This window comes from Fulmarus glacialis, unplaced genomic scaffold, assembly GCF_000690835.1.
Source record: "Fulmarus glacialis isolate BGI_N327 unplaced genomic scaffold, ASM69083v1 scaffold47968, whole genome shotgun sequence".
In the NCBI taxonomy this organism is placed as follows: Eukaryota; Metazoa; Chordata; class Aves; order Procellariiformes; family Procellariidae; genus Fulmarus; species Fulmarus glacialis.
Genome location: NW_009227219.1, coordinates 1 through 11,581, shown reverse-complemented (window position 1 = coordinate 11,581; position 11,581 = coordinate 1). Strand labels below are relative to the sequence as shown.

Sequence of the window (11,581 nt, the reverse complement as noted above, 5' to 3'; positions counted from 1 at the left end):
GTGAGGAGGAAGGAGCAGCAGAGACGACGTGTGATGAACTGCGTGAGGAGGAAGGAGCAGCAGAGACGACGTGTGATGAACTGCCCGCAACACCCATTCCCCGTCCCCCTGCACTGCTTGGGGGAGGAGACAGAGAAATCGGGACTGAAGTTGAGCCTGGGAAGAAGGGAGGGGTGGGGGGAAGGTGTTTTTAAGATTTGGTTTTATATCTCATTATCCTATTCTGATTTTGATTGGTATTAAGTTAAATTAATTTCCCCAAGTTGAGTCTGTTTTGCCCGTCGCAGTAATTGCTGAATGATCTCCCTGTCCTTACCTCGACCCACGAGCCTTTTGTCGTATTTTTCTCCCCCTGTCCAGCTGAGGGGCAGTGACAAGAGTGGCTTGGTGGGCACCTGGCATCCAGCCAGGGTCATTCCACCACAACTTACTACCCTTAGTTAATAGAAGATGGAAAGATAAATCGTGGTAACACCCTAGTAATGAAAAATAATGTATTGTTTTGGGAACAGGTTTCACTTGGGGGAAAAAAATAAAGTTAATAGAAACTGTCTTTACCACATCAATTCTCATTTCACTACCATTTTTGTTACATTTATCTGAATTCCATTTTCAAAATTCAGAATTCCATTTGCGCTCCTCAGTGGAAATAAAAGGTGAGGACTGCATGCAAATGACAACCATAAATTTAAAGCAAAATACTTCTAAATGTTAATAGGACTGAGAAACTTTCATTTGCTTTAAAAAGAGCAAAGAAATCACTGTGCAAAGCTGAAATTTTACTCAGGGAAGCACTACTTTTGACAGGGTTTTTTAAATTTCCACTGGAGAAAAATCCTTTCAGATTGCAGAAACAACATGTTTAATTCTGGGATGTACTAACTCAAATTCCATATGTAATTTACAGGAGGTTAATATTCCCCTCTACTTAGTGCTGGCAAGGCCTCAGCTGGTTTACTATGTCCTATTTTGACCACCTCACTTAAAAAAAAAAAAAACAACACAAACCACACACAAAACCCCCTAAAAGCAGAAAAAAGAGAGAGAGAAACTACAGAAAGCTCAGAGGAGAACAAGAATTACGCAATAGTTAGAAAGTCTGCTCTATAAGAAAAGGTTATACTAGGGAGAAGATAATGTCAAAAACCACGATAAATTTTCCATATGTAAGAGGTCAATATAAAGAGGTTACTGACCATTTATTCACTATGGCTGCAATGAGGACAGGACAAGAAGAAAAAAAAAAATCAGACATAGACAATTTATATCACAGGGTAATTAAAACAGACTACCGGGAAGGGTTGTGGAATTTCCTTCACTGATATGTTTAAGAATAAGCTAGTCATACTTATTGTAATTCTGTGTGTCTTTATTTTAAATTCAGTGGTCTGCTTAGGACCAAAGCTTGAATCAGAATGGATTATTTTTGTCAAAATCAAAAATGAGCTATAAAAGAAACTCAGTCTTCTCTTGTCCATCTTGCATGTATTGTGGGGCTACATAGGGGATCTCAATATCTATTGTCTAAAAGGTATTACAAATACGACATTAATTAAACACTGAAGTTACAAAAATATCAGATGGGGTTTTGTACCTCACTTAACGCAATTAGTAATCTTAAGCAGTATCAGCAGGATACTTCTAGTATCCAGATGACCTTCTAGTTTACTTTTTTCTCCCTCTGAATTTGAGTTACAGTCATTACTTCAGAAAGCCTACCTTGGTGACGTCTTCCTTTTTTGCCCATAGTGATCGCACAGCTTCATAGGTTTGATGGCTTGCAGAAAATAACTTTTTCCCTGTTACCTATTTTTTTAGAAAAATGTGATTTAACAAGAGCTTTAAAAATACTAAGATACATAGACCATTCCAATCTTATTTGCATGAGAACATGCTTGACCCCATACTAAGACATTTCAATCATCTACTTTTCAAAATCTAGTGCATAGTTCTCTTACATCAAGCAAATCCTAAACAATGTTTAAATTGGTCCTAGAAATCCACAGGTAGCACTCACATTCTACATCCACCTACTCAAAATGAAATCAAAACCTGATCAGCAAACAGTGTTTTGGCAATGATAGCACAATAGACTGGAGCAGCAGTTTTAAAGGATCCAAACTTGTCTCACTATGTTGGAAATGATCAAAGAGTAACACAAAAGGAAAAAGCCCCAAAAGATGACGTGGCCCATGTTAGTGAGCAGTGCTTTGCTTTATAAATGACCAAATCCTTCAGTCTATTTTCAAAAAGTAATTTTATAATACTGCAGTAACTATGGAGTAGTGATACAAAAGGTGATACATAATGTAAGTAGACAGGAAACAAGGATTTAGCTTCCTGAGATAGGTCATAACGTACAGTGTGGCATTCCTATTCATTTCTCCATCCTCCAATCCTGACATTTAAGTCTTCTGTAATAAGCCAAGAAATCCCACTGCCTCTTGAGAAACTATAATCCTCATTGATTTGCATAGAAGAAAAAAACTATGTATCAGTTTAGCAATATAAGACTGCCCAAAGATTTTTAACCACAGTGTAGGTCTTTGCAATATCTTCCTAACTACTCTGGAAGTATAAAAATACCAAACAAAACCACCCCACTAAAATTACTAACAATAAAAACTGATTCATCATGATGGAAAGTTAGGAGATTCAATAGTAGTTTTTTCAATCAGATTTCAGGATAACGTTCCATAAATCTTTCTGTCAAAACTTAAATCTGATCATTTAACTAAAAGATTGATAGGTCCTAGAACCAAACACAAATAAACTAAATTTCCCTATCTCATCAATTTATCACAAAATGCAGTTCTGAAACTATAAATACAAAGTCCGTCAAGGAACTACAAAGAATTCTTGTAAAGCAGTATGTGCTTTTCTAAATAGGGAAACACTGGAAAACCTTAGAGAAGGAAGAGATATATAGACTTTATATCCTGCTTTTCAATTCACTTTTTGTGTAGAAAAAAATGTGTGCAAACAATACTTGCATACAAAATATTAAGTGTAGTTCTGCTTTTCTACATAAACAGCTAAGACATATTCTAATCAGGTAGACAACTGCAAGATGACACTAATTGGAAAACAAGGAATTCTAACGAGACGCAGTTGTACAGTATCTCAAATTGCACATCTATCAAGTTTGGCAAGGCTTTATTTTTTATTTAATTTTATTTCAGCAAGGTAAAATAATCTTCATTTATTTGAGAAACAAGGATTAAAAATTGAGAGGCTATACAACTGCATTTTTATTAATTTTTTATAGTTATGCAATTAACACCTGTGATGCATTATATGTTTTCATGAAGACACATGTGAATTCTGACTCACAGACCCAAGATGCTTAATTCAAGTGAAATGAGAATGCCATGACTAAATTTACTGTTAATTCAGTACTAAAATACAGGTAAACTTACCTTAGCAATTACCACTGACTGAGCTGGGTAACAAACAGAAATTCCTAAAGTAGTAAGTCCCAATGGATATGCAATTTTCTTAAATCTAGAATCTGTATAAAGCCAAATATTTCAAATAATTAGACACTAATGAAATGTAAAGCTAAGCAGTTGTATCAATTAAATGCAATTGTTTAACCATTGCTTATGTCAGTATCCCCATCCTGTTATCTCCATAACGGCTGGATGAGAGAACACAGAGTGTGATTATAGTTTAGCACAGTCACGTTTGCAGGAGATACTGATATTCTGAACATTGGTTTCTTGAATGAGAAATAATCCCAAACTAGATTTTTCCAATACTGTGAAAAATGAGAAGAATGTCTGTGTCATTTTGGAGCCGCTGTGGTTCTTCACTAGCTCCATATGCACTCTCCTGAGGACACAGATGGCAGAATTTGGAGCAGTCAGGAGCCTGGAAACTGGGGCCTCTTGTTCAAACATGAGAATGGCTGGGCCAGGCTCAGGTTCCTGTCTGTTGACAAGGAGCCCTGATGACAGATTCGAAGCCCATGTCTTTTAAATCTGTCCACCAAAAAGTAATAGGGATACAGGAAGAATGCTTTTACTAGAAATCTTCTATTTTACTAGAATCTTCTATGATTCTATGACTAATCTGCCAGTATTTTCATTTTTTCATTAATCCATTTGCCTTGTGAAATATTCAGATAGACACACGCTCAGGTATTACAGATTAACATTTTCTGAACAATATCTTCTAGCAGTTTAAGTGTTATTCTTCTACTATTTATCTTGAAAGCAGAGGTGGCTGTATCTATCAAATTAATCCTTTTGGCTTCAAAGCTGCCGAAATCATGCTTTCTGATGTGTATACTCTTGTACCTGTGTAGCCAAATGCCAACACTCTTTAGCTTCTTCCCTCTAAATTCCCTTAGTTTTCACTATATTCAGCAACCTTACCTATTAATTTGTCTCCAATTTCCTCCCATACACACATTGTTTCTGAAAACCAATAATGAACAAACTCAAAACAAGTGTCCTACTTTGAATTTCTGTTGATTCCACCATTAAAAATGACTGTATAATCCTGCTCTATCTATTAGGTCTTGGCCAGCTTCTAAAAGAAATACTTAGTAACATCCCTTCAATTTATCAGGAAGGATTTTTTTTTTTAATACTAGTTATAGAAGTTTTTGCCTACGTTTCAGAAAAATCTTTTGACCATCAAAATTACTACGTTACATATGCAACACACCAACAACGAAAATACGCAAAAACCCCTACCTTTTCTTGCCAGCAGTATGCCAGCTAAGCCTGATATTGTAATTACACCAACTTTGGGAAGAAATTCTGGTGGTGGATTCTTCAGGTAAACATAAGCATCTTAGAATTAAAAAAAAAAAAAAAGGAACAAGAAAAAAAAGAAGCATAACAATTCAATATTAATCCTTTTATTTTATTTCCCACTTAAGAAATGAAGATGGAAGTAAAATTATGAATATCCAAAACTGAAAACAGTCCAAGACTGGATTTTTGTTAATGAATGAAGATGCCTTATTTTCCAGGTGCACACTCTGCAGTCTGTGTTAGACAGAACCAGAATCAGAGTCCTCAAAACGCAGCAGCAAAGTTAACAATTTTTCTCCTTGGGTATTTTTTTATATTTTGTAAAATGTTAGTCCTTAATAAAGAAAAAGGAAAGCATAGTTTTAAGTTTTGATTTTACTGTGAGTTAATTTAGAGTAAATGAGAAAACACACATTTTGGAACCTCCCAATATACTATTTTTAAGGAAAATAACTTTTATCTATAGTTTCTGATACTGAACTTGAATGCAAATACTGCTTGTAACTTGTGCTAGAATTAAGAAGCCGTTTTTATAATTAAGACAGGTTGTGGAATTTCTATCACTGGAGATGTTCAAGATCTGACTGGACAGAAATCTAAGCGACCTGCTTTGGCCCTGCTTTAAGCAGGTAATTGGACTAAACGATCTATAGAGGTGCCTCTGCAGAGAGATCTATGGATCTATAGAGATTCCAACTTCAATGATTCTGTGATACTATGATTTTAAGAACAAAGCTAAAATCAAAGGAATGAGAAATACTATTTAACTGGTCATTGGTCACTCCCCTTCCACCTTTTCCCCTTCCTCCCCCCCGTAACTAGAATTTGCTGTTTCAGCCATCTAAATCGCAAGGAGAAACAACAGAAAATGCTCAATTCAGAAATATGTGACTTGCCTACCTTTTCCAAATTGAATTGAACCCATTATTCCATTTTTAACAGAGACAAAAGCATCCTACAAAAAACAAACAAAAAAAAGAAAACAAAATAAATATAAAATCTTTGCAAAAGTAGATGTTTTCAGTACAAAACTACTCAGTCGATACATATGGCTCAGCACAATGAGACAAAGAAATATTATGTAACTTTAAAAAACCAAACCAGATCAGTGAACTTCTACAGAGGCTGTGCTGAGATCTATTCCCTTTTTGACTACCATATTTACATTTTTAAAACCTCCATCCATATTTAATTTTAAAAAATCTCTTTAATATGGTAAGATCACTTTCAAAATTGACATCTCAGGAACAGAACTGTAGGGTGGCAAAACATCTGGATGCCCACTGTATAACATAAGAAAATTCAATTATAAAATACAATCTTCCCTTCCCTAGAGAGACTTAACCAGTAAAAATGACTTTGTCTTTTAGTTTATAAAAATGGTGCTCAGTTTCGCTAAAGATAAGCAATACTGATTTGGTCTAAGATGCGTGCTCAATTAGTTTGCATTACTCCCTTCAATTGCTCAATTTATTTAATTACAGATTTTTCTTCATCCAGAAAAAACCCTTCTACTAGTCTATTATTAGTATCATTGTCCTCAGATTGCTAAACAAATTGAGTAAATACACATTCTTTAGGAGATTAATGGAAAAGAATGTCATCTGGAGTTATTTCACCGCAATCGTTTGTTTGCAGTAACATAGAATTTGTACCACCAGAGGTCACTGCTAGTCAATCCCTGAAACACTCCCTTGATGAATAAGGGCATGGAAAAGTTTGATACAGATTTGTAACTAAATTAGTTCAGTTATGCAGTCACTGACAAAATTTTCACAGACCAACGGAATCAAAATTCACAGAAAATATTGGAAGATATTTTTATTTCCTTGCCTTTTTCAAATAATAGGGTCTATTTTGTTTGTAAGAGAAAAATACAAGCATAAAATTTCTTATACTAACAACACCCAGAGTAAAAAGTTGTCATTTACCAGCAGTTAAGAGAATGGTGACAGACATCGCATTTTCTTCTTTGCCTAGAATATTCAATAATAGACTTGGCGAGGTATTGTTGATGACTAGTCAGTAATAGCCTGCTTTAACAGTTACATTGGATGCACTCAATTTGTCTTTCCTAAAGAACCCAAATCAGGTCTTTTAACCTGCCCTTTGGAAGCAGCTCTCTCTCTCTCCATGGACTGTATCTGGAATTTCAGACTCCTAAACGCTATCAAGTTCTGCTAGCAAGAAGTTACCTACGAAACTCTTGCTGTAGACGTTAACCAAGAGATATTTCTGAACCTGACATTGTGGGTTGGCCTAGATCCAGTTTAGCATTGACTGAAAAGGACCTCTCTGATCTCACTGCCTTTTGATTTGGAAAACAAGGAGAACGCACGGGTTCCCTGTTATAAGCACAGTAGAGAAAAATGAGAGAAGGGTTCATTTTTGCATCTTAAATTGTAGGTGTATGCTACTACAAGGAACTGCAAACAAAATCTCCAGGGTGAAGTAGCTGTTTTTTCAACATTTTAGTCAAGTGCTGTCAGGAATTGTAGGAAACTTTGGATGCAGGTATTTCTTACTTTGCACCATCCAATATAGTGGCCGGTTGTCTGTCGTACTGAAGAAAATTGTTTCTGCAAGTAACCAGGCTGTTCTTCAACATATTTCGATTTCAGAGGTGGTGGACAGTAAATTGGAAGCTGGAAAGAAAAGCATAACCGTACTGCAGGGAGACAGTTTTGTATACTGATTAGTATTTACACTGAATAGTGTTTTTCAAGACTGCAAATCCTTAGTGTTCCCATTACAGCAAACAAAACCTCTATATTTAATTATGTTCTTCTGTATTTACAAACTTACTTTACACAAGTGTGACTACAGGTTAATTCTTTAGAAATGAAAACTGAAAACACTGCATAGCTTCTAAGAAGTAGAATTACCGAGTATGATAAAAATATGTTTTATTCAGAAAAAGAATGAGCAAGAATAGTTGGAAGATGCATGCATGTATTACTAGAAATTGTACAACAGAAAAAGACTATTATTATCAGTAAGTATTATACTCTCTTACCTTCTCTGGTTTCAGTCTGGAAATAATGTAATAATGAAAATGAGATAAAACTTTACTGACTTACTATTGTAACACTTCACGTTTCATTTGTGCTACAGTGGTCAGTTATTTAGGAGGTAATTTTTATTATCGCGTATTACTTAGCCATGTATTTTATTTACTGGGTAATATAATTCAATGGAAAGAGATGATATTCTGCAGATTCTTCTAGTATTATTTTCAAGACTGACAAACAGTAAGATTCTTACCTGATTTGGTTTCATCAGCTGACCTTTTGACTCCTTTTCTGTTGCTGCATATACAGTAATACATGCAAATGGCAGACCAGAAGAAAGAGCTGTCAGCTTTGCCACCTGGGACAGACAGATGAAAAAAGGGAGTTTTAATGCATAAATACAAATTTCACTCCAGTAAAATCTGGATTTTCCTATTGTATTGTGCTTGATCAAATATGGGATTACACAAGTCACTTTTAAAACCTTTTTAAAACAGTATGCCTTTTAGGAACCTCTTCTGCTTTATACAGAGATTTTCTCAAATTACAATGGTAAAGAAAAAGCTCAAGATCACTGACAACAACAGTTACGTCTAAAATATCAGGAAGAATTTTGTGTTCAAGGCCATGTGGATGCTTCCATCATCGCTTAAGGTAAATTAAGTTCTAATCTATTCAACATACAGACACTCCAAGTCAATGAATGATTCTCTTGTTTCAGCAAAACACACCTCAATTTTATTTACAGGAATTCTCCCTGATATCAGACAAGATGTCATCTCCTTTCCAATTCAGAGAATGGTTCAGCTACTGTCTGTTTGGAATAACAATTATTGTCGACAATAAATGAAAATATATAGCAATAACTGGAATTAAGAATCACCTGCTTAACCTTTCGAATGACGTATGTTACAATGTAAATTACAGAAATACAGGTTTGGTCATGAGAGTTTGATGTCTACTTAGAACATTGATTTGGAAAAAAACACCATAGATTACACAAAGCTCAAACTCAAATACAGCTTCAAGTGAATATTTTTTAAACGATTGCCTTAAGATTCCAATCAGAGCTGGCATTACGCATGCTGGCGTACCATATATTAAAAAACTTGCCACAACATGTTGAAGCATCTGCAACTTCGGAGATTATAGTTTCTTCTACACCAGTAAAGACTTTTCTGTTCTGTTCTTCACCTGAAGCATTTTTGAAACTTTAAAAATGTGAAAACAAGTATGAAAAACGTTCCCAGGATCTGCACAGAGATGATGGTGGTAAAGTGCCAGAAAAAGAGAAAAACAGGGAAAAAAGCAACTTGATTTTGGGAAATACCTTAAATCCCTAGTATAAAACTCTACTATATCCTCATTGTTATCTCAGCTTTCAACTGGAAATATCCTGTCAAAGGACTGGGATTTACTGCATAATATTTAGTTATAATAATGAAAACACAATGAACACGAAGAAACACAAAAGCACCACCCTGAATTAGCTCAGGTTCATGAGACGTCAATCACGCGCAGATTAAACTACTCAAGACAGCAAAACACCATCGCTTCTAAAGTCAACTGTGCAATCATCACAGCAAACCTGCCTGTGAAAAAAGCCATAAGCCCAGATGACGTCTTCTGGAGAATTCATTATGTACATAGATCGACACTTCACCAGAATTACAGATATTAGAAATTACCAGCCTTAATGCTCTGGATGGGAGGGAGGGGAAGGTCAATGGTAAGAGTCAGAAGATTTCCAGTAATACCAGTGCCATGCTACTGACACTGCCATCATGCTGCAACACGTACCACCAGCGGGTTGGTTTTTTCACAGGCACAAAAAGCACATTGGTTATTTTAAAGCACTAAACAGTGTAGACTAACAGGCATGGCATTATTTTTGATGAGGAGACTGAATAGCAATTATTTGCTGAAGAAATTTATTATATGCTCTCTAGCAGAAAATTGTTACAGCTATGCCTTTTAATAGTAGAGCTGGAGTAAAACTAATCAAAATATAGTAATAAAACTGTCAAAGGTACCTGGATAATTTTGGTTTTAAGTCTTTGCATTTCAAACAATCTACTTCAAACTGTTAGAGTCTTATCAAAGATCAAAAATACAGAGCCTATAAAAAAAAATGTTAAAAAGCTACACGACTACAAAGAATTCACTATCTTCAACTCAAAAGATGCAGAATACAAAGTAAAGCATAATAAAACCATATATTTAATTTATGCTAATCTCCAAGACGTTAAGTATTGTTTCTCACTGAAACTGCAAATTCTGTATACTTGCTTCAAGAATTGGAGCACAAATAAGGAAACTTGCCCTGAAGGTAGGAACAAGCCGCAAAATGAAAACAGGTATTCAAAGGAGTAGGCTATATGCAAAAATCTGATGCGTGTATATGTATATAAATATATACGCCTTCTCTATCACAAAGTCAAAATCTACTAGTCTGATTAAAATAAGATTAAAATTTTATCAGCTACTGCATTTTATCAGCTACTCATATTTTCAGTGGAGAGCTATTACTCAAGGAATAAGAGGCATGGGTTTATAGTTTTTTGCTACCACTTAGATGTCTTGAGGTAGAACAGAAAACCGTCTCCGATCCTTTTATTTTTCCCAGAAGTTACATGAGACATGACAATTGTCAGAAGTTTCCAGGCCAAATCCAGTATTTCAATTTGGATATGTATTTATAAGTCTCTAACGACAACTACAGAAAACCCACACAAGTGGAACAGAGCATCCTTCCACTTCAACTCACTGACACTCCACAGATCTGTTTTTGATCTTTGTCTGCCAGATGGTAACCCATGGAGAATGAAAACTTAAGAAGAAAAAAACTCTTATTAATTTTTCATAGTAAATAATAAAGAACACACCCAAAGTTATGTCACTTCACCAAAGGCACCGAATCATTCAGACTTATGTACTAAACTATACTACTTCAAGATCACCCAGCCATACAGCGAAGCCAAATACAGTTCCTACTTTCAGGTACTTGTCTCATAACAAACTAAGGTAAAATGCTTCATTTTCATTCCTTTGGCTGTCCTCATTTGCATAATCTTTTTCTTTGCAGATATATACACGTTTTAAATGCTTTGCAAAAGTAAATAGGAAGATTCATGTGAGACCAACCTATTCATCAATTTGACTATGAAAACTGGAAAACCTGTCTAAATAGTTGAGAGAAAGCCTAGCTCTTTACAGGCACATTCTTCCCTGTTTAAAGAGACTATATCATCTCTACAGTTAAAGATATTTCAGATACTTGTGACCCTGTTAGTTTCCAACAGTGTGATTTTAACATTCTTGCTTTAGTGATGTATAACACTACCACACTTTACAATGCTACTACCAAACTAGTATCTTGATACTTTGTCTCTCGAGTAACGAGTGGAAGGCGTTTCAGAAGCTGTAAGTAGATGGAGAACAACCAGCAGAGAAATACTTCTTTTATTCCCTGCTGTACAATTTAACCACTCTCCTGAACCAGCTCTTTCCACCTCAAGTTCTACCACGGAGAAAGCAATACTGAGACCTCTTACTTTCCTACTCCTCCTTCATCTGAACGCTCGGCTGCAGGGATGTCTCATTCCCCCACGCTGGAGCAGCGAAGTTGTGCAGCCAACACGCGTTCAGCGCTGGGGAAGGACTGTGCGAGGCAACATCGCCCCAGCGAGCTATTCGGCATGGCGGGCCTATCTGCTCCTCGCCCTGCGGACTCCGCGCACTCCCAGTGCTCCTCCCGAGCTCAGCGACGCCCCGACCGGAGCAGCCGCCGGGCCTGGGCTGCAC

At 36.0% G+C, this 11,581-nt stretch overlaps 1 protein-coding gene across 1 annotated transcript; it reads right to left on the bottom strand.

Moving 5' to 3' along the window:
• Positions 1-1,719: 1,719 nt before the first annotated feature.
• Positions 1,720-11,477, bottom strand: APOOL (apolipoprotein O-like; the record flags this gene model as incomplete). Its single annotated transcript, XM_009583070.1, has 7 exons — positions 11,388-11,477; positions 8,031-8,135; positions 7,292-7,411; positions 5,667-5,721; positions 4,704-4,802; positions 3,420-3,511; positions 1,720-1,806 (listed from the first exon to the last, which is right to left on the bottom strand). Coding segments are annotated over exons 1-7 (648 nt in total), but the record flags the coding sequence as incomplete, so codon positions are not given.
• Between the last annotated feature and the right edge of the window lie 104 nt (positions 11,478-11,581).